This window comes from Aspergillus pseudonomiae (genome assembly GCF_009193645.1).
Source record: "Aspergillus pseudonomiae strain CBS 119388 unplaced genomic scaffold BDV37scaffold_41, whole genome shotgun sequence".
NCBI classification, from domain to species: Eukaryota; Fungi; Ascomycota; class Eurotiomycetes; order Eurotiales; family Aspergillaceae; genus Aspergillus; species Aspergillus pseudonomiae.
This window is the reverse complement of record NW_022476033.1, coordinates 231,720-257,226: the sequence shown is the minus strand read 5'-3', so window position 1 is coordinate 257,226 and position 25,507 is coordinate 231,720. Positions and strand designations below refer to the sequence as shown.

General features: G+C 48.4%; 11 protein-coding genes across 11 annotated transcripts; 7 read left to right on the top strand and 4 right to left on the bottom strand.

Moving 5' to 3' along the window:
* The first annotated feature begins 507 nt into the window (after positions 1-507).
* BDV37DRAFT_250776 (uncharacterized protein) lies at positions 508-1,476 on the top strand. Its single transcript, XM_032082215.1, has one exon. It carries the CDS (start codon positions 860-862, stop codon positions 1,148-1,150), a length of 291 nt encoding a protein of 96 aa, XP_031940656.1. The 5' UTR covers positions 508-859; the 3' UTR covers positions 1,151-1,476.
* BDV37DRAFT_294744 (uncharacterized protein) lies at positions 1,130-4,231 on the top strand (the record flags this gene model as incomplete). Its single annotated transcript, XM_032089701.1, has 2 exons — positions 1,130-2,758; positions 4,061-4,231. Exons 1-2 carry the CDS (start codon positions 1,694-1,696, stop codon positions 4,229-4,231), a joined length of 1,236 nt encoding a protein of 411 aa, XP_031940655.1. The 5' UTR covers positions 1,130-1,693.
* A 989-nt stretch (positions 4,232-5,220) lies between these two features.
* Positions 5,221-6,742, top strand: BDV37DRAFT_294742 (Six-hairpin glycosidase-like protein; the record flags this gene model as incomplete). The annotated part of the gene is made up of 4 exons (XM_032089700.1): positions 5,221-5,615; positions 5,706-5,791; positions 5,893-6,572; positions 6,638-6,742. The coding sequence occupies 4 exons, from the start codon at positions 5,221-5,223 to the stop codon at positions 6,740-6,742; spliced, it is 1,266 nt and encodes a 421-aa protein (XP_031940654.1).
* Positions 6,743-8,201: 1,459 nt separating this feature from the next.
* BDV37DRAFT_250772 (uncharacterized protein) lies at positions 8,202-9,287 on the top strand. The gene is made up of 2 exons (XM_032082214.1): positions 8,202-8,940; positions 9,015-9,287. The coding sequence occupies exons 1-2, from the start codon at positions 8,324-8,326 to the stop codon at positions 9,121-9,123; spliced, it is 726 nt and encodes a 241-aa protein (XP_031940653.1). The 5' UTR covers positions 8,202-8,323; the 3' UTR covers positions 9,124-9,287.
* Positions 9,288-9,570: 283 nt separating this feature from the next.
* On the bottom strand, positions 9,571-11,595 carry BDV37DRAFT_294741 (sulfatase family protein; the record flags this gene model as incomplete). Its single annotated transcript, XM_032089699.1, has 5 exons — positions 9,571-9,912; positions 9,970-10,091; positions 10,148-10,652; positions 10,715-11,199; positions 11,253-11,595. The coding sequence occupies 5 exons, from the start codon at positions 11,593-11,595 to the stop codon at positions 9,571-9,573; spliced, it is 1,797 nt and encodes a 598-aa protein (XP_031940652.1).
* A 712-nt stretch (positions 11,596-12,307) lies between these two features.
* BDV37DRAFT_250771 (uncharacterized protein) lies at positions 12,308-12,851 on the top strand (the record flags this gene model as incomplete). Its single annotated transcript, XM_032082213.1, has 1 exon — positions 12,308-12,851. A coding segment is annotated over one exon (530 nt), but the record flags the coding sequence as incomplete, so codon positions are not given.
* A 262-nt stretch (positions 12,852-13,113) lies between these two features.
* BDV37DRAFT_250764 (major facilitator superfamily domain-containing protein) lies at positions 13,114-15,700 on the bottom strand. The gene is made up of 5 exons (XM_032082212.1): positions 14,713-15,700; positions 14,394-14,649; positions 14,040-14,303; positions 13,651-13,983; positions 13,114-13,581 (listed from the first exon to the last, which is right to left on the bottom strand). The coding sequence occupies exons 1-5, from the start codon at positions 14,976-14,978 to the stop codon at positions 13,309-13,311; spliced, it is 1,392 nt and encodes a 463-aa protein (XP_031940650.1). The 5' UTR covers positions 14,979-15,700; the 3' UTR covers positions 13,114-13,308.
* Positions 15,121-17,297, bottom strand: BDV37DRAFT_146321 (Zn(II)2Cys6 transcription factor). Its single transcript, XM_032078903.1, has one exon. It carries the CDS (start codon positions 17,130-17,132, stop codon positions 15,405-15,407), a length of 1,728 nt encoding a protein of 575 aa, XP_031940649.1. The 5' UTR covers positions 17,133-17,297; the 3' UTR covers positions 15,121-15,404.
* A 655-nt stretch (positions 17,298-17,952) lies between these two features.
* BDV37DRAFT_250761 (peptidase M20, dimerization domain-containing protein) lies at positions 17,953-19,041 on the top strand. The gene is made up of 2 exons (XM_032082211.1): positions 17,953-18,543; positions 18,603-19,041. The coding sequence occupies exons 1-2, from the start codon at positions 18,149-18,151 to the stop codon at positions 18,952-18,954; spliced, it is 747 nt and encodes a 248-aa protein (XP_031940648.1). The 5' UTR covers positions 17,953-18,148; the 3' UTR covers positions 18,955-19,041.
* A 1,614-nt stretch (positions 19,042-20,655) lies between these two features.
* BDV37DRAFT_294739 (YukJ family protein) lies at positions 20,656-21,379 on the top strand (the record flags this gene model as incomplete). The annotated part of the gene is made up of 1 exon (XM_032089698.1): positions 20,656-21,379. The coding sequence occupies exon 1, from the start codon at positions 20,693-20,695 to the stop codon at positions 21,377-21,379; it is 687 nt and encodes a 228-aa protein (XP_031940647.1). The 5' UTR covers positions 20,656-20,692.
* Positions 21,380-22,866: 1,487 nt separating this feature from the next.
* BDV37DRAFT_272253 (putative C6 transcription factor) lies at positions 22,867-25,220 on the bottom strand (the record flags this gene model as incomplete). The annotated part of the gene is made up of 4 exons (XM_032084845.1): positions 22,867-23,542; positions 23,699-23,947; positions 24,033-24,334; positions 24,822-25,220. The coding sequence occupies 4 exons, from the start codon at positions 25,218-25,220 to the stop codon at positions 22,867-22,869; spliced, it is 1,626 nt and encodes a 541-aa protein (XP_031940646.1).
* Positions 25,221-25,507: the final 287 nt, after the last annotated feature.

Sequence of the window (25,507 nt, the reverse complement as noted above, 5' to 3'; positions counted from 1 at the left end):
TAGCGCTTTTCAGCGAAGGTAAGTTTCTGAGGTCTGCCCTTTCTAGGCTTGCTTTCCAAGGTATGGTGGTGCTGAAAGCGTTTTTTGGTTGAGTAAATAGTAGAGCGACAGACGTTAAATTGCTTTGCAAGTTGAGTAGGCGATATATTATTCTCTAGACCAGATATAATTGCCGCGCGCGTCTCAGTAGAAAGCTCTTGATTTAACCTTCTATTTCCACTAATTTCGGTTCCAAAAGACCTCATAATGGTGGTGTGGTAGATAGTTGAAGAAAGTACAATTTTTTGACGCGTCGGCGGAAACGCGCTAGTGTAGTCAGACTTTTGACCCCCCATGTATGTACGTCAGAGCGATAGAATGATGTCCAGGAAAATGAAATCTTGTCAGGTCGCGGCAGGTAAGTGAACTGAGTAAGACGATAATGATGCATAGTGAGACACTTTCAAGACCTACTGATATATTGAGCCACCAAAAACCGGTTCCAAACGTGCCATGTACACCGCTTGACTTGGCCACACTCAGCTACCTGTACTCCGAGGTAGTTTAACAGGCTAGTCCGACCGAATGAGCCGGCCATACTATCGGATTCAGAACCACTCAAACATGTTCGAAACTGGGAGCTCTTGGCTGTCTTCCTCCTCGATGTGCTGCACTAAGTTGGCCCAGAGGCTTTAACGATGACAATTGACTTAGGCCCACAGGGCCGAAGCCCTTGGAATTTATCGAGGTCTTCCTTTACCCATGAAAGTTTACTTCCCAGTAACTTCACTTGTGCCTAGCTATTCAATAAAACAGGTACACTAAGAAGACTTGGTATCTGATATTTATGTCGATCCAGATCCGGTAGAGCAACTTCTCCATGTTTGGGTATACCGCGAGCTCTTCACCGATGGGAATGCTGGGAAAACTCCCGGGTCAATTGGTTCTGCTATCGTCCATTTTTGCTCTTGGTTTTGGCGCTCACAGTTCGATTACAGGTATCCTCCAATTCATGATGATCGCCCTTGATCAGTTCGGATACGCGTACAGCGCCGGAGCAGTAATGCAGGAGAGACCTGAAGGCCTTGAACCCATTTCCAGAGCAGTGCAGTTTCTCATCCGAAGCAGGATTTCACGTTGCCATTCATTGGTTCGTATGTCAATCCAGTGATATGATTGACAATCGAAGACAGCCCACTGCCATTTTACGTGTTGTTTTACCCCGAAGCACAATACCATCAAATTAAGGTCAACAACCACCAAGCTTCATTATATTGCCCTTTTATGGCTTCCCGATATTTGTCTTCGAAGCTCGAGAGACAAAGTCACGTCCCAAGGATCTGACGGTTGCCGGCAGCTCATAAATTACCATCGAGTCAAGTCCAGGACGATCACTAGGGTCGAAGATCACTTGATTTAACCGGAGAGGTTGGTATGTTGCTTGTTCTTCCCACAACATTTGCTATACTTGTAGGGCAGAGTATGGTTGAGTTGAGCGTTGGGGCCTAGACACCTTGGATACCGGGCCTCCTTTTTCTCGTCGTATGCGTAACTAAGTCATCAACATGACTTCATCCCACGACCATGACTCACTCTCGCCTAAGGAGCTGGTGCTGCAGCATTTCATTTGCAATATTTTCTTCACCCCCACAACTTGTCACATAGCCCTGCGGGATCAGACCACTTTGAACAGTCAAACCACGACAGGAATAACATGGATCGAAACTCCACGACCGAAGCCCTCTCTCTATGGGAAATACTGCATCCCATCCTCATCAACCTAGACATGCGAACTCTTCTCCACGCACAGCGAGTGTGTCGCCTTTGGCATCACATCATCACCAAATCAAGGAGTCTTCAGCAAGCGCTATTTTTCGTGCCCGTGGAAGAGCGTCAGGCTACGGCCTGTGATGAACGACGGAGTCAGATAAACCCTCTATTGAAGGAGATTCTCTGGCCTCAGCTATCATGGCTTGCAACTTGCGGTCGCGAGCTTAAATCCTCGGAGCGCAAACGACAAGCTAAGACCCGTAGGATTCCAATTCTCCGTTCAGAAAACGCTAGCTGGCGGCGCATGCTCATTCGACAGCCCCCACCGATTACAATAGGTATTATGGGCGAAGATGAAAATCACTCTCCAGCCCCGATCATATATTATGACGAAGACATCTCCACCGATGCTCTCTGGGCTCTGACCAATATATCTTTCTTCGCAGATCACTGTTTCACGCGATGCATATTCAGTGGCGACGACACTTGGAAGGAGAGCTACCCGCAGGACGCTGATCCCATATCTGACCGAGAGCTTGAAAAATGTGATATTTTAGTGATGGGGCACTGGCCGCCTAATTATCTTCTCAGGATGATGCAACGGATCCTGAGATACGAAACCCACTACACCGGCCTATCCCTACGGACAGACATACACCCACCATTGCTTGACTTCTATTACCTGTTTCAAAGAGACAGATCGCTGATGGCGCATGATTGGACCTTTGTCATTGCCAATCACAACGGACCAGTTTGGACATACCATCTTGACGACAAGGATCAGGACGGTGAATCTACTCTCGACGGCGACATGTATCGGACTCAGTTGAATCCTTTGACCGAGGAAGAAGCAACAGTGGTAAAACAGATTGTGAACCATGAATCACTTCCTGGAGAAGTTACACCCCCCGCGAACTATTTAAATCCGTTCTTGCGTGTTATGGCAAAGCTGTTTGAGAAGGGCATTTTGCCAAAGGCTGTGTTTGAAGAGCATAGAATCATCTACGGGGTCCGTTGAGTGAGATCTCTGAATGGGAATGTATAAGCGACAGTTGTTCCAAGTCTTCCATCTAAAGTTTCCGGGGTACACTGCGCGTGGACAGCGTACTTTCTCTATCTTCCATATGTCTTGTTCGAGCTATATATTGAATCTTGCTATATTGCTCTACTTTATAACGTATATGCCCGAGCTTGGGTAGATGTGGGATAAAGTTAGTACCACTTGGTTTTTTTCCTTACGCCGTTTACTACACTGCCTTGGATAAATACATATACTCGATTCATACTACTTCATTACCTGGGGTAGTGCACTACAAGTCGGGCAAGTAGTACACCGAGAGAACGAAAAATGTCCTGCCTGATAAACAAAACTCAGGCCTCAGACATGTCTGCACACGACGAACAGCCACGCAAGGGGAGGGTAGCTTTCTGTTCGATAGTCTTGTCAAAGTAGCATCTCGTTGGCAACTACCCAGAAGTTTTAGTTAAATTTAATATCATTCGCGCCGAGGTGGGGTTGGGAAGATGTCAGTGGAGATTGGGCGCGGGGGCGTTGGGATGCTCGTATCTCAACACTCAACACGTTTCCATAACATAACCTATAAACGAGCGGGCCAGACAATCGGGCGGGCCACCATGTATTCCATATAAAATGGCACTTTTATAATTCAATTATCTCAACAACCAGCGATAGTAACAATATGATATCTTATACTAATATAAATATAGCTTATTTAAATAGAATATATATTTTAGTAAATTTTTAATACTTTTCTGTAAGACTTTAAATATAATTATATATAAATTACCAAAAATACACTGTAATTTATATTATCTAGGATATTATTAAATCCAGAGTTTTCTCTATTTAATATATATATCTACAGGACTAAATTAATATATATACTAGAATTCAGATTATTACTAGCACTGGTTGTTAAGATAATTGAATTATAAAAGTGCCATTTTATATGGAATACATGGTGGCCCGCCCGATTGTCTGGCCCGCTCGTTTATAGGTTACGTTATTGGTTGTAGTTATCGTGATTCATAATATTCTTACTAAGATCCACTAGGATTGAGTAACGACGTTTTCTGCTCTCCGCCGAAACGAAATTTACTCCTCTCCCTAGCTGGTTGGCATGAAAACCTCATACCATACATAGATAATCCAACACTTGCGGCCTCGTCATGGTTGTCGGCAGCTGCTTCTGCGGAGAGATCCGCGTAGAATATACCGGCGAGCCCATTACATCGGTGAGTATATTCTCTCCCGCAAGTGGCTGGTCGAGTACTAACATGTCCGATATAGGCATTGTGCCATTGTTACGACTGTCGCAAACTGACCGGGACTCTGTTCACCTACAGTTTTGTTGTCCTGATGGCAGACCTGAAAATTTCGGGCAGTCCCAAAGAGGTGGCCAAAAGAGCCGACAGCGGGAACCATATCAGGAACTACTTCTGTTCAGATTGCGGTTCGTGATTTGCGGGTTTTGAAGAGAATATAAACTAAAGAGAATCTGCAGGGACACCGATCTACGGGCACAAGGTCCAGCCGTCGGGGATTCCCGAGGAAATCACCATTCTTCGGGCCGGAATCTTTGATGATATTGAGTTTCTGGACCAGCACAAACCAAAGGCCGAGATATTTAGACTCGGACGTGTCAAGTGGATGTGCCCTCTGGAAGGGACGGATCAATTCATCGGCATGCCGCCGTTTTCGTAGTCGTCTTGAAGTGTTGATTATTAAAAGAAATAGTGTAAATACATAGAGGAAAACAGGGTATATGTCAGTCCTATCGTATTCTATTGGATTATTCAATTAACTCAGTAATACGTGCTTTTTCTTTATTTCCCCAGGCTTTTATTAACCTCGGAATGTGATTGCTGATTCCAGAGACTTCAGGGCAAGTCATCTCCGTATGGGAGTTGTGATGCCTGTGTCAATGTCCGGGTATGCTAAATATAATTTGGCCTAGACGCTCTGCCGCAACGTTGGACGAATTGTTCGAGAGGAATATTAAGCCATGGCAATTTCACAAAACTGAGACCGCTACCCAACGCCTTGTCTGGATGAGTAGAGCGGAGGATAGCTGGCAGCGTATAATGGCACACTGGTGTGCGCCACGGGTATTTGGCTTGAGAGCAACTCTTGTCTTGCCTGAAATTTGCATTTACATGATCTAATTCCCCTGTTCTTTCCTGTTCTTCATAGCTTTTTTTCTGTCTCGCACGCAGTAGTAGGGTTGCGCCATGTTAATATCCAGCGTACTGTAGAGAGGACGAAGACTGTGCACAGAACGTTGGATTCAATCTCGTCCAGGTTCTTCCTCCAAACAGTCGCGTCATATTGTGATCCTCCTAATATTCTTAATCCGGCAAAGATCAGCCCCAGCCCTTGATTCCAATTTTCGCCTCCAACTTCTTCATGTAACCCTGAACGAATGTCCCTATGGAAGTGTCTTGGCTACGATGGCTAGTTTAAAATCAACAATATTGTCTTCCGTACTCGTATCACTGCTCTTCGCTTCCCATGGAGCAGCAGTACCAAAGCCATCGTCCTGCAATGCGGACGCGCGTCCCTACTCAGCCTGGATGGCCGATAGTGTCATCTCTCGCGGACAGGCCGTCTTGCCTCCGGGAACAACACCCGAGGCAGCGACCTTTCTCCAGATAGGTGTTTTTCAAAACGCCATTCTGCGTGTGAAGGAGTATTATGGTTCCCTGGAAAGCGCGTGCGCACAGGCCGATTGGGACGCGTACCTGGAAGAAAGTACGCAAAGCGTCACTCCTTGGCTTCTAAACGCCACCAAGGATACTCAATATCCTTTGGATCGCTTTTCGGATGGCAATGGTCTGTTTTACCAGTAAGTCTACCAGAGGGAACCCAGCTGGCATTATTCAAGAATATGGTCCACGTTTCTCGAGAAAGCGCTCCAGAGCTCACAAACAGTTAGATATGACAGAACGGCAAACGAAACCTATAAGGCAGCGCTGGATGCATTGCAGCAGTCTATCTATATGCAACCTAGAAATCAATATGGTATGTAGATGCCATAAAGAAAGAATAGGCAAAGTGATGGAAAACACTTCAGGGCATATCTTTACGCATTTTTCAGCCTTTAGAAAGCTAACAATGCATAGGAGGTTACTGGTATTTCAAGTACCCAAATTGGAGTTATCTTGATGGGATGTACTCGCTCGTCCCCTTCTATTCCACCTACACAGCCAACTTCGCGGCAGAGAATAGTAGTGCCGTAGGACAGGATCTTGTCTACCAGCTCGATCTCCTCTGGTCCCATTGTCGCCAGAACAACACCGGCCTATTGGTCCATGGCTATGACGCATCGAAAACGGCTGTCTGGGCGAACCCGGTCACGGGGGGGAGTCCAATTGTGTGGATTCGTTCTTTGGGCTGGTATATGATGGCCTTGGTAGACATTCTGGAGATCTCCGGCCAGCAAGGTGTCCTGAATCAGGAGCAGTGGAACCATGTCCACGAACGATTCGTTAGCCTTTCTAATGCAGTCATGGCGGCGGCTGACCCAGAGACTGGTTGCTGGTGGCAAGTCATGACAGATCCAAACAGAGAGGGCAATTACATCGAGTCTAGCGGATCAGCAATGTTCATATATGCGCTCTACAAGGGTGCGCGACTCGGCTATTTGGACGGTATCACTGCGAAAGCCTTGCTGCCAACAGCCCTCGCAAGCAAATGCTATGGCCATCTTCTCCAGGACTTCGTGGTCGACAACAAGAACGGAACACTGGGCTATAATGGCACGGTATCCGTCTGTAGTCTGAGCTCGAATGCAACCTATGAGGTATGTTCTCCATATAACGCTGTATCTGCTGATCAATATCAATCTAATGTGTGGAACAACTGTAGTATTACGTCCATCAGCCCCTTCTTTACAACAGCTTACATGGTTCTTCCTCCTTTGTCCTCGCGAGCGTGGAGCACGAGCATGCTACTGATTTGTCCAGTAATTAGGGATGCTTCTTACCATGTGAATTAGACAACACTTTAGATTAGTTGATCATCTATCCCTACTATAGACGACTGTTATGTAGCCATATGACTTGGTCGCTGTGTAAACATCATCCCCTTCGGATCTTCCACAAATATCGCTTTTCCAACCATTCTCATGACTCTATATTGCGATAACAACCTCAATCTCTCAACCAGTGCGTGGCTTTTGATCGCTATGGTTTCTTGGGAATGAAGCACTGGCTACCTTTTGTTGGCAAGCTAGAATATCGCAAGAAACCGGGAACATTAAAATACAATCCGGTTTCCTTTGGTATGACCAAGGAAGTCGAAGGCATTATGTCAGTTCATAGTGAACATAAGATCAGCCGTAGCTTGTCTCTGACAAAAGCCACCACCAAAAGGGCTGTAGTCCTGACTCACTCGCGGTCTGGGCCAGCCACATCCTGAGACTAGGAAGTGGGTCGTTGATCCTGATAGACCCCTTACAATTTGCAGGCCTCACCCCACTGTGGAGCTTAACAGTATCCGATTATAGATTTGCCAGGTGTTGATCTTGTTGTATGGTTCTACCCAATGGACCATGTTTCAGGCCTGCTCCCAGTGAGAACTGCCAAAGTAAAACATAGTCTGCTGTTGGATACATGTCCGATGGGACAGTCCACAATTGCATGGAATATATAAGGCTAGCTTTCCGATCTACTTTTATTGGGCGGTCCTTTCAGTCACTTCCTATAATCGTCATGATATTAGTCATTCTCCCACAACGACATGAATTTATTTTATATTATATTATTTTGTGGCACAGAGACTAGAAGCTAGGAGACCATGTTACTGTGAAATCATGGCCGAAGCATACGAATTTACCTCATTGGTCTGACTCACTTTCCGCTAACTAGTCAGGACTTTGTGGTTACTTTTAAGCTTGACCACGATGCCGGTACGGAGTAGTGAAAAGTGGTGCTATTGAACGTCAGGTAGCCTCGAGATATTGACCCTCTAATGGTCTCGTGCTGATCTCCATATAGGTTGCCACAATGATCTACAGACTGTCATCCAGCAATACTCTCCTAATCAAACATCCCTTCTGGGTAAAAATGATCCACAGATTGCTGATCATTGTCCAGCTACCACAATAGGAATGTCCGTTCCTAAGCCCTATCTTGATACCACTTGTCTCAGAAAGACGTTTATTTCCCTGGCCTTCATTTCCACAACGCATCTTCATCGGATAGTACATCGACCTTTGTCAAGATTATGTCTTGGCATGTCTCTCCTCCAGTTATTGTTGTTTTGGATCTATTCTCTTTCCGTTCTCGGCCGTTTCACCGCAGTAATCTGTGTAGCTGGCAATAGTCCCCGGTGGAGGGCTCTTAGGAAATGATCATGTCTCGGAGGGTTCCCGATATAACATGGCAACCCTGATATAAGACCATTGTTCCCCTTGGCCTGGTCGTATTGAGCGCAATCCGCTGACCAACCTCAGACACTCGTTTGACATCTCATCCGCTCATTTCAACCTCCGTCGCGTATTGCCGCTGGGAATTTACTTGCTTCGCATTACTGTCTTTTCCAACTATCAAAATGCAACTCACTCATTTATCTGCCGTCCTTCTTCTCTCTGGAGCCTACGCTGCAGTAGCACCGGAAGGTCCCGCACCCACTGAAATCCCAGGTGGCTGCAACCCAGCGCACCCTGGTAGCTGCCCAGAGATCGCCACCGAGATTCCAGGTGGCCTGGGCTGCAACCCTGCCCATCCGGGCAGCTGCCCTGAGTCTACCGAAATTCCTGGTGGATGCAATCCGGCACACCCTGGCAGCTGCCCTACTCCTACTAAAATCCCCGGCGGTTGCAACCCAGCACACCCCGGCAGCTGCCCTACCCCTACCGAGATCCCAGGAGGCTGCAACCCAGCTCACCCGGGCAGCTGTTTTACTCCCACTGGGATCCCCGGTGGTTGTAACCCCGCTCATCCCGGTAGCTGCCCCAGCGTGACTGTGGTGACCGGTAGCTCGACTTACCTCTCCCCCGTGCCCGCTGTGACCGCATCTGGCTTCAGCAGCGTTGCTGGAATTCCTGGTGGCTGCAATCCAGCCCACCCTGGAAGCTGCCCCAGCGTGACTGTTGTGTCTGGCAGCTCCACCTACATGTCTCCAGTGCCTGCCGCCACCTCCTCCGGCTACTTCTCGGGCAATCTGACGTGAGTACACATCATGACATCTACAACTTTGGAAATTGGGGGAATGTGATACTGATTGAAGAATGTCGATATAGTTCCTCCAGCCTTAACCCCCTGTTCACCGGTGCTGCTTCGAACAACCAACTTCACTTCGGCGCTCTCCTTACCGGTGTCATTGCTCTCGCTGCGCGTGCTTTCTTCTAAGTGGTTATACCTGGTGTAATTCGTCCGATTGGTTGGGAGCCCATCAGGATATACTGGTTAACAGCTTTTACTTTTCATCGCATTATAGCTTATATTTACTTCGATACACCAATTGCTGGCATTTATAATCGATTTGATAAATAATAGCAAGATTTCTCGCTTCTGTTCTTGTAGTGATACCTAAACTCCAGCCTTGCAAGGGCAGCTACATGGACGATATTTTGTATACTTGTTTGCATTCGGCGACAGTATTTGTTGCCGTATGGAATGTGGCTATCCTTGGTATTGTGTATGCATCAGTCTCGTATATTCAATATCCTATAACCAATCTGTTCAATACAACAGCCAAGACGGCGTGTATTCGCAGTTCTACATATGTACAATATATGGTCCACACCTACCACCAGGTATATGCTTTTCGTACCTCAAACCAGTAAAAAGAGTACGTCACCACCAATCACTCCACCGCGTGCCCTGATATATAGAGGGAACCTGCGGCCCTTCGGCATCCACGATATAACCCTCCTCACACCATCCGTACTCGACCTTAACCTGCTCATCATAGAACACATCAAAGACATCACCCAGTGCATCACTCAGCGTTTGGACGTTACCAGCAGGGTGAAGAACCTCCCAGGGCCTCACACAGGTGACTCCCTTACAGGATTTCAGAACGAGCAGCAGGGCGTCTAAGCGGGAGATCACCTTCTCAATTGGATATCCCAGCAATTGCTGCTCGCTGTTGCTGGACACAGATGGATGAAGATTATTCAGTTCATAGGGGTTGGTCTGTCGTTGAATGAGTGATGGAACTTTGCAGAATGAATGCCAATGAAGGATACTCACCGTCAGGTCATACAGCTCATGCTCATTCGTACACCATACGGAGTAATAGAGATTATAACCATGTCCCAAAACGCGGAGAGCCTTGTATGTATTGTTCCGGAAGGCAATCGGGCCTCCATCCGCTGGGGCCAAACATCAGTCCACTAATTAGTAGAAAAGAAGGCTATAAGCGACTTACGCGCCCGGCTCATCTCGCCTTCAAATCCCGCCTTCCCCCAATATTCCACGTTGACATGCTCGTGTCGACTCTTCGATGATTTCTCCTCTAGGACTTCCCTTTCCGTCAGCGGTACGGGAGTACCATCAAATTCTTCCTTGAGATCCAATCCAGCTATCTCAAAGATGGTGGGTGCTAGATCGATATGAGTAGTCACAAAGTTGACCTCCTCAGCAATCGGTATACCCGGCCCTCGAATGAACATGGGCACGCGGATATCCTCCTCAAAGCCACATTCCTTGCCGGGGTGCAATCGGTGTTGGCCGATGTGATAACCATTGTCGGATGTATAGAAGATATACGTATTATCAAGGACGCCTGCATCTTCTAGACGCTGCACAACCTGTTCGACGATTTCATCAACCCCTTGAAGCGCGCGGAGACGGGCGCGATAAAACTCATCGTTCGAATCGATACTGCTCTGGTTTTGCTGGGGGAGAGTGCTGATCCAGTTGACTCCACTAGGCTGGTTTGACGATTAATCCTCCAGCTAAGCTTGGCTTGACAGCGGTAGTGAGAGAGATTTACCTTGTCCGGATTAAAGTGCTCTGTCCGCGGCACCTTGGCGTCGGGGAACAGATCCTTGTGTCGTTCCAATGGGATCGGCGCTGAGAAGCGAAACGTCGTGTAGTCGCTCGCATTGGTCATTTCAAAGTTAGAGTGCGGCGCGATGGGTGCAATGGTGAGAAAGAAGGGTCTTTCGTTGCTCTCTGTAACCGCGTCCTCAAGTAGCCCGAGTGCTTTCTTCCTGAGCACATCGATGGTGTGCTGTCCTGCGTAGGAAATCGGCGGGTCATGATTGCGTTGATATACCGGGTTGAGGTATTGGTAAGTGTATGGATCCAGAACAAAGTCGGAGGTATTGAAGCCTTTGGCGAATGGTAAATTGTAGTTTTCTACGGTGTGCGCGTTGAAGAGCTTGCCGGTGTAGTAGGTGTTGTATCCGGCGTCTTGAAGCCACAGCGGCAGCCAGTTTTCGTTGTGGCCTTCTGAGACGAATTTCGGATATCCTCCTGATTGAATGTGTAAGCGTAGCGATCGTCTTCATTGTACTAATGAAATGTACCATAAGGTGGATAGATTTCCGTGACGTTGGTATTATGCGCCTGTTTTCCGGTCCACAGGCTCACACGGGACGGACAACACAGTGCTGTTGTGACGAAATGATTCTTATAGAAGACTCCCTGGTCTCTGATGTAGTGGTTCGTATGCGGCGTGTAGGACAATGAGTCCATTTGCAGGTCTTGATCATCTACTAAAATAAAGACAATGTTCGGGCGTCCGTGTGTGCCATTTTGGCGGACGATGTCCGGGATATTCCCAGCGATGCCATCTTGGACGCGAAGAGGCGCTTGATCCAGGGCCAGCGCCGAGGCGGCCAGAATTAAGTTAGCAGTCAATATCCTCATGGTAGCCTCGTGGTGGTAGGCATCGGCGAACAATGCGAGAGAGATCATGGCTTATGTATTCTGATTGTTATCAATGTAATGCGAGGCTAAAAGCACGCCATCGCGACATCCGATGGCAGCATCTCATCCACACCGTAATATGTGCCGAATACGCGAAGACCCATGCTAGTACAGGCATAGTGCCCCAGGCTGTCTTGTCGATCGGTGATTTTGTTTTGCCAATGGCAGTGGCATTGTGGGTATCTAACCTTCATACGCGCTTACGCATGGACCAATACCTTATGTGAACCAGCGCCAGGCACTAGATGCTGGACTACCAATACATTTTAGTAATGTAGCACTACATACTGTCTCTTCCTGATAATCAACCTTCTCCTAATATCAACGAGGCTGAGGCTGCAATCGCATTGTTTTCTTCAACCATCGTCTCAATCTGCTGGCCAATATTCGATGAAGACTGCGAATTCTACAACAGCCTGGAAGTCCAACCTTTCTTATAGAACACCTATAGACCCGAGATCTCCGCAGAAGTATAAGTACACCAACTTGTCTTACTACAATTGAGTCATTTACCAAGGCTAAACTAATCGCCAGACAGAATTCCCCACTCCAGGTGCACAGCCCCATAAGGCTGACAGCATGCAACACGGCCTATATAAACCAGCACCGGCGCCATCCCCATCCAACACCGTAGTTCCCCAGACAATACACAAAATGACATCCCCTCCACCAACCCCTCGAAATGCAGAGACAGCATTTATCTCTGGCCCTGTCGACACAGGCCCAGATAACACCTACTTCCACACCCACTACGTACCCCGAATCAATGCGGCCATCGACCGAGGACATCGCTTCGTGATCGGCCCCGTCACTGGCGTGGACAGGGCGGCCTTGGATTATCTCCTTGCCTATCCTATCCCTCCATCACATATCACGATCTTCGTGACTCCGACTGAGAACATTTTGATGGGCGATGAATTCCGCGCTCGTGCAGTCAATGTACATGTTGTCGATGGCTGTCGAAATATGACAACTCGGGAGCGCGATGCGGCGATGACGAGGGCTAGTACTTATGATATCCTCCGGTGGAGGCCGAGGACGGAGTCGAGGGAGTTCTACGGACAGTTGTACAGGGAAGGGTATGTTACGAATACCGAGATGAATTGGAGGCGGCGGAGAGGAATTAGTGAGACGGAAATCGTGAGGGAAGAAGATGTGTTTCACCTACACAGTGCAAGTTAAAAAAAAAAAAAAAAATCCGAGTGTAGAAGTAATGTCCATTAGAATCTCAGACTAAGAGTACAACAAGGGAAATGGAAGAAAATAAAAGGAAAAAAAAAAAAAAAAAAAAAAAAAAAAAAAAAAAAAAAAAAAAAAAAAAAAAAAAAAGAAGAGATATATGTTCCATCCTCTCCATTCTACCATTTACTGTGAGTGAAGAACATGAATCGGGGCAGTAGCGGGGAGTAGCTTATCTAGTCTTTTGATGATCCAAAAAAATATGTCCCTGGCTTACACAGAAAATACAAATCTCAATACACATGAAAGACTCAAAAGTAACCGAAAGACTGTCATATGCCATCGTTGCCTTATTAATTGATGCATGTTATACGTGACAAGTTAAACCTTGCGTAGGAATACGCTTGGGCTGGATAAACAGGGGATCATTTTGATCCTACGATGATGCCCTCATTCTAAGCATAGGGCTTGTTTTTAATAAACATAGCGAAACTGCAAGAGCTCCTTATCGGTCTTGTCAAGGATGGTAGCATCGAGAGGTTCGAAAGAATCGCCACTATCCATATGTCCAAGGCGATCCCGACGATTATTTTCCCAGATAAGATAGTACCTCAGACAAAGGGACAATACCAGCGAGATGACAAAACATATTAACATCGCTAGGAAGCCCGATGGATACGACGGTTCTTCATCGGGGAAAAATAGATGCGGTCCAATGATATTTCCGGTACAGTATCCGATAAAGACCTGAAAGCATTCAGTATACAGCTTTTCACTGGAGAGACATGACGCAAGGGTGGGGGGGGGCGTTGGTACCATAGCGTTCACCGTGGTCTTCTTCGTGAACCCTCCAATGTTGCCCGTCGACATTGACAGCGTCAACGGAAAGTTTACGGCGTAAGCGCCTGCCAGACAGTACCCGATAAATCGAGCCCAAACATTATCGGGGGATATCTGCCGCGCCATAGCAGCTCCAACAATTGAAAGGGCCGAGTTCCATACCATCCAATACGTTCGGCTGTTATCAAACCAAGAACAACCGGCCGTAGAGAGATAGACGAGGACACCCTGGACCACGTAGGTTATGATCTGAACAAGCAGTGTATTCAGCGTGCTGAAGCCAAACCCTTCAATGATGATCGAGCCGAACTGGTAGGTCCTTTGTCAGCGCCGTGATATCTTCGTTGCTTTTCTTGTCGGCTTACATTGGACACCCCACCATTGGGAATGGAGCAGCTGATTTGGATGAGGACAAAGGCCCAGCATTTCAAGTCCCAAAGCGCCTCAATAAATTGGTAACCCTTGAATTCATCATTCTTGATGCCAGTCATATTCTCCTGGACTCTCAAAACGGCCTTGTGTCGGTCATCTTCCCCGAGAACCCTTGCGTTCATCGGGGTGTCCGGAAGCCAGTAGAGAAGAATGAAAGCCCAGACAATAGTGATAGCACCAAAAATGAGAAACACGGCCTAAGGAAAGTCAGAACGTAATGCAAGGACTGAAAGGACCAATGAATAAGTGCCTGGAAACGTATCCAGGAAGACATCAACCATTCGTACCTTCCATAGAGCGATCGATTGCACATGACCAATCCCGTACGCAACCAGCCCGCCAAAGATCCCCGCGATAGTAATTCCCTGGAACCAGATGCCATGGCGAAAGGGTTGTTCGGATCTTTTGTACCACATGGAAACGACAATGCTGAGACCGGGGGCAATCGCGGCTTCAGTTACACCGAGGAAAAAACGGACCGCGATGAGACCTTGGCTGTTGAACACCGTTGCCGTCAGCATCAACACGGCACCCCAAACAACACTGGAATTGAAGTAAGCATCTCTCCACGAAAGCAGAACGGAAGGAAACCAGCAGAACACGCACATCGATGTAGAAATCATTTTGCCAACGGGATACCGAACCAGCAAGACCGCGGCAACATAAGACGCCGCTAAGTAGCCGAAATAGTAGATACTGCTGGCCCACGAGTAATCCTCTCCTTGCAGATGCAGATCATCGGTCAAACCCAAAATGGATGTGAAACTCATAGCCGACTTGTCAAGAAATTGGAACATGTACGAAACCGCCATCATTGGGAGAAGGCTGGATTTGTGATGAGCGACGTCGCAATCCCGTGACATATCAGACATCACTTACTAGAGGTCAATCCGGCGCAGAATCCTCTTGTCCTCCTCCAGCGTAAGCGATTGCACATCGAGATCTCCTAGCTCAACATCCTTGAGCGTTTCCTGTGGACATGATACCTTCGGTTCACTTGGTTGGTTGTTGTCGGCCGTAGTGTGGGCAAGGTTTGACTTGGGTAAATGCAAGCGTTGAACTGGGGCTCAAGCTACATTGAAGGAGACATTATATACATACAGAACGACTGGAGTGCCGCTTCAAGGCTCTTCGTAACCTTTTCCCCGCAATTGACGTACAGTACTGGATATGGAATGGCCCTAGCGCCACGAGCCAAAGATCTTGTCCAACATGTATGGAATAAGCGACAGTCGGCTATTCAGTCGAAGCGGTGGTGGTTTAAAGTTCAGACTCCCGGATTGTTCATGAAAGAAAGACTAGAGAACAAACAAGCCAAAATCACGAGATGGAGATATACCCCGCACATCCACACGTTCCCCCAACTTGCTTTGCAGATCAACAACAGGAACTAAGAACTGATATGCTCGTTCGAAATTCAAGCCAAATTGACGGATGCCACGGAATCGGCTGAGGACCCACTCCCGGTGGAGGTGGTCATTCGTCTCCAGGGCCACCATGAACAACGGCCACGCGATGCGCACCATGGCCTTTTCCCCGTCGTACTTGTGCGCCTGGAATGCCAGATTCATGATATGGCGGAACGAGTCGACCTGTTGCGGGGTCCGAGATTGACTGAGACCCGATCGGACGCGGCGAAAATAAATCAGCACGGCGTAGAACAGTGGCACCACCCGGCGGAGATTGGCCACGAGCCGGTGCGAGTTGTCCGTGGAGGCAGACAGCCCCGCCGCGACTTCAATTAAATCGCAAAACTTATTGCGAGTGTTCTCGATCGAAAGTTCAATGTCGGACGCCCACCGCGTCGCCGCCTCGGTCCTACCGTCCTCAAATTTCGCCAGCTGTGCTACCATAAATCGCAGTTGAACACATGCACCCTCTAAGAAGAACACGTTTCGATTTTTAACGTCATCTAGTAATTCGGTTTGGGGGTACCCCTCGCCCCACACGATCCGGTAGAGTGGGCTGGAGTAATGGTGCAACTGCTCGAATTTCTCCAACGGCTGACTGGAGTGACCAGCCGGCCCGTCAACGGTAGTCGTGCTCAGGAGTTCGTATAGGGTGGCATGTAGTTGACTGTCCAATCCATAGGAGGCCGCCGAAGTGTCAAAGCTCACCATCCACATTAAGAGTCGGGCCGCATAAAGGGACAGGTGGTGGTTTGGTGCCAGCCCATGGGCATGGGAAGAGAGAACCCATGGTTGATGTGCTCGAGCAACCGGGGGGAAAAGGCTCATCTGGTCGCTGTATTGTTGCTTGAGGATCTGCGCGGCGCCGTTGAGGTGGTGAACCAGTCCAGCGCATTGGTCGTCCCCGTATTTTTGTTCATAAAACAGCATGAGGTACAATGCGGTATAGATCGAGTCGAAATTGAACCGGTTGGAACTTTCATTTCCGATGACTTCGGCCATCAGCTTCAGGGCATGGGAGTAATGCCACAAAGGCGAACCGGCTCCTCGCCCTAGTAGTGCCTGTCCGCTCTGTAGATTCCTCTGAAACTCCATCTCTCGCCCTCCCACCGCCAGCACCATGTGCATCACGACCGGATTGACCTCGGCGACTTTGAACATGATGGAATAGAGAGAGTAATCCGGATTCTTGGTGTGGTGTAGCTTGGCAAAAGTCGTCCGGAAATAGCGGATGGCCTCATGGTCGCTCGCCGTGAGTGCCACCGAGGACGTGCTGGTCGCGGGCACTGGCATGCGAAAGGTCGAGATAGATCTTGCTTCGTCTTGCCTCAACAATGACTGGAACCAATCCCTGGTGGGCGACGTTTGGGGCGCGGTGTCCGTACCGGCTGTGTCTGCAGCAGGGCACCGGCGCTGTGACTGGACGATCTGCCGTCCGATCTGAAATGCCTTCCGCCGGGGCGTATAATCGCAGAGAAGCTTCAGCCGGAGGCATCGCCGGCATTGTGGCCTTCCCTCGTCGCACTTGACCTTTTTGGTCCGGCAGGTCCAGCATCCACTGCGTGACCGTGACGCACGCCGCCCCTCGGATGAGCGGGGAGCAGACGGCGAGTCCATGTGGTCATATGTACCAAGGGCTAGTAGAAGGAAAGGATGCAAGGGTCAATCTCGACTGACGCTTGGATAATAGCAGCGACGAGACAGAGGGAGGGATTCGCGTCAAAGTGCGTGGCCGAAAAGGCAGTCTCCACGAGCCATACGCAATGAAGCTAGTGAAACTTTGCCGCTTACCCCGGGTTTACGCTCCAATCAGCAGTGACGGGATATCTGGGTAGCCGACAGTCGCTTGGTCAAGCTCCTGCGGCCACTGGGATAGACTCATTGAGATAGCCGGCGGTCGGCTAAAAGGGGACGTCATATACGTACTTTGTCTTGGAAGTAGCACATCTGATAGATGGCTTTGGCTGAATCCACGAAATGAAGCACGCTGTGGTCATTCCGGCAGCAAAGCAGGCCTCCTTTAAAAAGGCCAGCCGTCTTGACTCCGTTCTTGCTCTTACCTCGCAGCCTGTCCTCACTCACACACAGGACATTAGCCTTCACCCAAGCCCAAGATGACTGAGGTCGAATACAGTGACGAGGCTACCGGCATGCCAACTGATCAAGTCATCAGAGCAGCCCGTGCCATCATCGGCGCTCAGCTTGACGACTTGAGTCCATCTCTGCGCACGGACGTCAACAAAGTCATCCACGACAATCCAGAACTGGGATATACGGAGTTTATCGCCCACGATACGCTCTCATCCTATCTGGAGCAGCGTGGATTCAACGTCACGAGAAATGCTTATAATATCGACACGAGCTTCGAAGCCGAGGTTGGTAGTGGGGGCCGTCTAGTCGTGTTTTGCGCCGAGTATGATGCCCTTCCTGGTATCGGGCACGCCTGCGGTCACAACCTCGTCGCCACGTCGTCTCTGGCCGCCTTTCTGGGAGCTGCTCGCGCATTGGTAGACCTGAAGATCACAGGGCGTGTGCGCATTCTTGGTACGCCGGCGGAAGAAGGGGGCGGAGGTAAGGTGAAGCTCATCGAAGCCGGCGCCTTCAGCCCCCCAGAGGATATTGCGGGAGCCTTCATGATACACCCAATGTCCAAGGAGTCGCTCGATTTAGGGGACTTCTCCGGACTCGCGGGATGGAGACTGATTGCGAGCCAAAAGCTCCGTGTCGAGTTCAAAGGCAAAACGGCGCATGCGGCCGGGGATCCGTGGAATGGTCGTAACGCGCTAGACGCAGCCGTTGCAGCCTACAATCATGTGGCATTGCTACGGCAGCAAATCGAACCGGACGCACGCATCCACGGCGTTTTCGAGGACGGCGGCGCTGCACCGAACGTCATCCCAGAATACACGCGAATGAGCTGGTGCATTCGAAGTTCAACAACGAAGCGATCCAACGACCTATTAGATCGTGTCAAGAAATGCTTCGAGGCTGGTGCCGCGGCTGCGGGATGCTCTATCAACTACATCCCGTGAGTAATAGATCCTACTGTTCTAAACTTTCAAGGCCATACACGACTAATTATCCTAGGTCTCCCACATATATGGACCTCCGTGTAAACGATACACTCAGTGAAACGTATGTCAAAGAAATGGCCGCGGTGGGCGAGACTATCATGCCTCGGGAGGCTCAACCGAAAGCATTTGGCTCGACGGATATGGGCAATGTATCCTATGTGGTGCCCAGCTTCCACGGCGCTTTTGCCATCCCGGTATCTTCGGGCGTCGCTTGCCATAATCCAGATTTCGCGACAGCGGCTGCAACCGAGGAAGCTCATACCATTGCAATCAAATCGGCCAAAGGGTTAGCCATGCTAGCTATTCGAGTCCTGGTTGAAGATAAAATTGCTCTGGCCGCGAGGAAGGACTTTCAAGCCAGTTAAGTGTGTATATACTCCGCTCACCAGTACGATCGCAACGTAGCCTACTACTAAAGCTTCCTAAGCTCTACAATTGCATTACAGTGCAAGATAATACTTCAATTTTTGTGAACTTGGCATCTGCATACATAATATGATTACTCACTACATGGTTAAGGAGCTTTTGCATTTTCTGTGTTCTAGATATGATAGATTCGGTCCAATAATACCTTACAGACGTACTGAAGCAACATTCTTGGATACATCCAGCGCAGGTTTTGTTATGGCTGCATCATTGCACACCCCATTGGCACCGCAGCAGATGTAATGTCCGTCCAGGTATTGCATGCAGGAGCTGAATCTAGGGGAGTAACAACTCTGATCAGCGCAACAGCTTGCGCCGGCTGGCATACATGCTGTACCGCAATCTTCCAAAAGCCCAGTCTGCGCAGATAGAGCGAGGTACAGTAAGGCAACCAACCAGTGTAGTTTGAGCATTTAAGAGGAGAGCGAATGCTCTAATAAGCAAAATAGGTATCTAAATCATTTAAATCTAATTAGGCCTCGGTTAATGGACTGGCAGTACTCTCTTGTCAAAATATAGAAAATAAAACTTTACAGGATAGCGATATATATGACAAGCCCAAGTCTTTAGTTTCAATCGCAAACTCTTCTTGCGAGCTTGACAATATTATACAATAGCCATGCGGTGACGAAGGCATAACATTTTACGTCCTACAAGCTGAAGTCTAGAACCTGAAAGATATTGCGTAAGTCATGAATTCATCATGGACTGATCTAGGTGTTAGAGTGTCATCGCGTCTACTATCATGCTTTATGATCCCAGTGTTCCATTCCACATTTTGCTGGATAGTTCCATAGAATGATTTTAATTACTGTCCTATACCCCAGGACCTCGGGGATTAACTGTACATCGCAGTTCTTCGCCCGCTGAAGCGCCCGATTTTAGTGTTCCCACATGTACGCGTCGCACAGTGTATGTGGCAATGTATCTGCTCCTGTGCCTCAACTATGTCCTAAGGCTATCATATCTCGTTTGATTACTACCTAGATATTAATTGATTTTCCTACTTTGCTACAACCGCCCCTTTTTACTCTCTCTTAATCTCTCTTACTCTTGAATCTCGGATATATCATGGGTGTCAGGAATGCTCCCAACTTCCGAACACCTAATCCCATGGTTGTTGGAAACTGGCCACCTCGTATCTTCACAGATTGGGATTTGGGTATGTACTCCTTTCTTTCACTCACGGCCATACATACTACTTGCCTCTAGTGGCTATCAATTTCCTAATAGCCAAAGCCTAGAACCGACTCATAGCTTGTGCTAGTCCAATGCCAAGATAGAATAACGTCAAGCTTACTTGCGCGGCATGAACCTCTTGTTTCGGTTGTTATCCGCAAACGGCTCCTATCTGCCCAGTCAGGGCCTAGACCACCAGACTCTACATATCATAAGATCTGTCGGTATTGATCACTTGTCGAACTCCCCAGGCTTGGCAATTCTATCTGGAGTGCATATCTGGTGGTGTGATCTAAATGAGAAGTTTATTCTATGAAATCAGCTAGTAACGATGGAGAATTCTATGGTTGGGGTAACCTATGCTGACTCTCACTTCAGGCATAAGTAGCAAGGCCTCCAGAACCAAAGCAAGACAAATCAGACCTTGTAGACTACAGCTCCCATTCTTTTCAATCCTGCGCCCTAACTCGAACTTCGACTGATTTCGATTTAAAGAAGATGCCTGTCCCCCACTACGGCGTCTGGGCTGGTAAACCCACTAGGTATACCGTGGATGGACCGTACGATCCCACTCCACACATCCAGCTCTTTTTCACCGATGACTCCTCGAGTGAGCGGAGGGCTGCAATCAATATCAAATCTAATGGGGCAGAGTCTCGCCTCGTCTTTTGGTCTTCTGATAACTTCACCCATTCCATCAGGGACAGCCTCTCGAACCTGGACCTTGGTTTTTATCTAATCCAGGATTTCCACCATTATCGTTACCCACACCATCATTTAGAAGACACTGGTATACACGGTGTTGACCTTTATCGCATGAACGGCCTTCTGGATTTCCAATCGGCACTGGTCTTGCCAGACGATATTCCGGGCCGTGACAATGATATCCTGGACAAGATGAGGCCCATTCTTGATAATGCGATCGACAACTCCGCCACTATTTATATTTTTGGTTCGTCATTTGGATCGGGAATCCATGATGTTCACATGAACCAGGGCAGTCTTCCTCGGTTTGATAACGGTGTCTACTCCGACGGAGCTCTGCTGTTCCAGTTCAACGACGGACACTGGGAAGCAGTATTTCTCGCCTTTGCTTCACAGAAACTCCCAACTGACGATAATGGACTGGCCGCGCCGGGCAGTAAGACCTTATTGAAAATGCTTCAGCAGGGTAGCCGATTATAGTTGATATTTTAGGGCTCTTGGTAAAAAGTATAGGATTAGTTAATCTCTTTCCTGTGAACGTCACTAAATTGCTGTAACTCATTTTCTTATGTTATGCTACATTTTTGTATTTATGATACAATTTATCGGGAATTTTAGCTTTACTTGCCGTTGCTTGTTGCTGATTTCTATCCCTTTCCCTATATGACGACACGGCCATGCAACTGTATGGAACATGCCTTGATACCGACGCACCAAATTCAAACTTTGCGTACTATTCGGGAAGAGAAGAGTTGCGTTAAACATAAATCGAGCTACCGTCTAAGGGTTCGTGATATCCTGGGCCACAATGCCCTTCTCGGGTTCTCTGCCTTGGCTAAACTAAAGGATGTCACAAGAGTTTATTGTGTAAGAAGTCAAAGTTATGACACTTTTGTTAGATGGAGCTTCTGGCAGAGTTCAGCTAGGCTACCTACGTTCATCAATTCTTTCACAATCTGTGTAACGAACGTCCGATCTGTTTTACCGTGCAATTGTGCAGTAAGGCTAATGATAGCCCACTGTAAGTATTTGCAATTGGAAGCCCTTGTGACTTTCTGATACCCTCCCCATATAGATTCCATAAATCTCAGAATTGTGGTCGCATCGCTAATGGCAGCGAAAACAGTAAGCCCCACTGTAATTCTCTGCCTCGTTCCCATCGGGAGAGTATAAACACAGACTTTGACGAGGAAACTGGACAGATTCCAAAACTCATTAGTTATTCACTCGCCAAAGGTGAGACATACGCCCTGCATGACTTACGTGTTCTCAAAATGTGCTTAGCAAAACTCCATTACAGCCTTCACCTAGCTAACCATGGAGACTCTCATAAGCCGCTGTGATAAAGCTCCTGAACTCAATGGCCAGATGCTCATTGTGTTTGTCGAAGAGAATCTGAGGTGATGCCGCAGGGAAGATAATTCACATTCTGAGATCGAACCTATCTTCTCTGTCTCGGAACTCCCGAAAGCCGTAAAAAGCGTGGTTCCGTCCTCTAGAGAACAAATCACAACGAGCTTCTTGTCATATGCAGGATCACCATATTCTATATATATGGCCTACCCGTATTACGGGCAATTTGAACCGTTTTGCATCAAATTAGATGGTTGTCGTATACTAATCAGATGCATACCCACCACCATCACCAAATGCGGCACCGCGCTCCCGCCGCGTTGTTTGTGATAGGAAGCGGGTATTAGGGTTTGTGGAGGTCTCCCCCTGTAATAGCGAGGTGTCTCGATAAAGACAGGTGGCTGAGGAGCCTTAAGGATAGCTATAGCTCGCAGAAACCTCCCTAAATAGGGGCTTGACCCTTGTTGTACGGTACCCTTGAAACCGCCCTCCATGCCATCCGCCACATCACGTGCACAATAAGCAAGAGATAGATGGAAAGCACCGGCGCCCCGATGTAGCGTGTTAGTCCCAAATATTCTCAGTAGCTCAGACTATTCAGTATCAATAATCCCTTAGGCATCTCGCATGTCAGGATTTTCGGAACTGCGAGAGTCATAGGGCTCCTTGACGGATGCAAGGGACTCTGGGGATTCAGAGCTGAGATTGACGGAGAGGCTATCCATGTCATGGATAAGACTCTGCAAGCCTTGGGAGCGATACGCAGACCATGAGCTCGAACTCGACTTCGGTTGAGTAGCCACTTGGTGAACCACATAATCGGCCGCCAGGGATGATATGTCCGTCACCGTCCACAGATCGCCTTCGTTGAGTTGCCTGAAGATCTCGACGACCCTAGAAGGCACGAGAGATGGGTCCGGATTACTCTGTTTCAAGACCAGTTCGATCGTCCGAAGAAATGCGGTACATAATCGGCCCCACCCTAAGCTCATGTGCCACAGGCCCACGACGCAATCCTCTAGAACATAGCTCCACATCGGGTCATGGGCATTCAATTTCGAGATTGAGTGAACCCCTGCGACACAGAAATAATGCAGCATAACAACCGGGAGGGATTTCCACCCGTGACAGCGTTTGAATAGCAATATCAAGGAACCCATGGCATCCAAAGCCTGCGACACTATTGTGTATGGATCAAACTCTTCTGGATTCGGAATCTGGTCATCCGTCGAGCCCAAGTTTGCACAAAAGATCTGGCAGAGAGATGCAATCGTTGCATGGTAATATTCACTACAATAACTGTCAGTCGCCTCAACCGCAACGAGGTGTAAAAGGGTGACGAACTGTAAGCAGATAACATGCGGCGTTAAATTTTGTTCAAGTAGAAGAACAGGCGGCAAGGTGGCCTTCCACTGAAGTAGCTTTTGATGCAATTGGTGGCCGTACTCCCAATCTTCATTGCCCATGACCGCATCTGGAAACTTAAGGGCAAATTTGGCAATGTGATGAACTATAGTAACAAGGTCAGACCTGAAGCACGCCGCCGTGAAGAAGAATGGCTGGGAAATAGGAGTGGTGAACGGATAGGGACTCCATTCAACACCTGCATCTAATCCTGCCGCTTCAACTGGGGAGAATTTTACGGGCGGAGGCTCTTTCCAGGCTGGTACCTTTCTGTAAACTTGAGAAGCAAGGCTGTGTGGAAGGTTAGTAAGAAACAGTTCAAAGCCGGCATGTGCGTTCTCACCCTTGAACATCGTACACTGCCCAGGAAACTAACTTATGGCACCTAGCGAGCCGTCCATCTTCGTCCGGTGCATCGTCATAAAGGTATGAGGGATACTCATGCTGTAGACCTAAATTTAGGCACAGCTGAGCGCCATGCATAATATACTGGGTGCCGAATCTGTCTAAGCCGAACGTGCAACAGAGTAGTCCAATCAGTATGCTGGACTGCGCAGTAGGAAGACTCTCGATATGTTTTTCGATCTCCCATAGACGCTGTATTTCGGCATATAATTTCTTGCTAAGTAGCTTTTCTTCTCGTCGATCTGTGATCCTATCTAGATTGTAGGATAGACTCTGAGCTCCGGGTTAGTGTCACTCCTCTCCAGTCGCTGGCCACACGTACACAGCCAAAAAAGAGTAATACGGTAACCAATAATGCGGAACAGAACTTTCCGTGACCACCTTCGAGGTCATGGACAAACATATCCTTGTCAATCAGTTGCCAGGTCGGATTCTCCCACGTAAAGTAAAGTGATAATAGATGGCTCGCAGTGTCATTGTTCGCCAGCAAGGTCCAACGATGAATTTCGGTGATCTGGATGGGTGGCTTCTGCGCAAGTGGTTGGGTCTCACTGCGAGCATGGGACATCCACGAGGCAAGCATTCGGTACAACGTTAGGCCATGTTTGGACGGGGACGGGCTTCGGTCCGAAGGGGACCCTAGCGCCAGAAGCGGTGCAAGTATCGTCGGTGTCCCCTCGAAGTGTCTCTAGATAGGGGTTAGCATACTTCTCTAACGCCAAACGACTCCGCCGTATGCCTGACCGACGGACATCCATACCGTGATCAGTTCTTCAATCAGCTTGAACTTGGATGGATCCTCGCTGCTTTCCGTAATAATTTGTTGCAACAGAGACTCATAAGACTGGACCCTCGCTTGGACGGATGCCAGGGCACACTTTTGTCGTTCTCGTTTTGACCCCACATACGTACAGGGGATAGCCAATTGACGACATTGTTTGCATTGAGGCTTCTGGCCGTCACATTTGGTCTTCCTCTGATGACAGGGGGCACACGCCCGGCTGATGCGTGGGCGGTGAGTTGTGACGGGGGCGGTCCTTAAGCGCGGAATCCGGATCTTAGGGTTCCCCATGCTAGAGGGCTGGATTACGTCGGAAGATGGTTCCGTGCTGGGCGCGCCCAGGCGCGACACCGCACCGTCGGTGGGATCACTCAGCATCCTAGTGTTCGTAGTACTCGACCGTTAGAGCGCAGAGGAGAATAGCCATCCATTGATAGTCAGTCCCGTCTTGTTGTAGAGCCCATAGAGCGGGAATGACCCGAAATAAGGGTCTTTAATGCGGTGACGCCATAAAGTGGGCAAGGCTGATTGAACGGGGCGCTAGGACATGAGAGGAGAAAAGGAGAAGTTTTCCGGTCTTAATGGAGACTACCACCAGTGGAATGAATCGCATCAACGAAAACAGCGGTCACGTGGAAGTCCCGGGCCAATGAACTGGTCCAGAA

Coding starts and splice junctions, on each gene's coding strand:
- BDV37DRAFT_250776 (XM_032082215.1), top strand. CDS start 860: ATGTTTGGGTATACCGCGAGCTCTTCACCGATGGGAATGCTGGGAAAA.
- BDV37DRAFT_250772 (XM_032082214.1), top strand. CDS start 8,324: ATGCAACTCACTCATTTATCTGCCGTCCTTCTTCTCTCTGGAGCCTAC. Junction 8,941..9,014: donor TACTTCTCGGGCAATCTGAC/GTGAGTACACAT, acceptor ATGTCGATATAG/TTCCTCCAGCCTTAACCCCC.
- BDV37DRAFT_250764 (XM_032082212.1), bottom strand. CDS start 14,978: ATGTCTGATATGTCACGGGATTGCGACGTCGCTCATCACAAATCCAGC. Junction 14,650..14,712: donor AAAATGATTTCTACATCGAT/GTGCGTGTTCTG, acceptor CTTCAATTCCAG/TGTTGTTTGGGGTGCCGTGT. Junction 13,984..14,039: donor CCAATGGTGGGGTGTCCAAT/GTAAGCCGACAA, acceptor AGGACCTACCAG/TTCGGCTCGATCATCATTGA.
- BDV37DRAFT_146321 (XM_032078903.1), bottom strand. CDS start 17,132: ATGGACTCGCCGTCTGCTCCCCGCTCATCCGAGGGGCGGCGTGCGTCA.
- BDV37DRAFT_250761 (XM_032082211.1), top strand. CDS start 18,149: ATGATACACCCAATGTCCAAGGAGTCGCTCGATTTAGGGGACTTCTCC. Junction 18,544..18,602: donor TGCTCTATCAACTACATCCC/GTGAGTAATAGA, acceptor TAATTATCCTAG/GTCTCCCACATATATGGACC.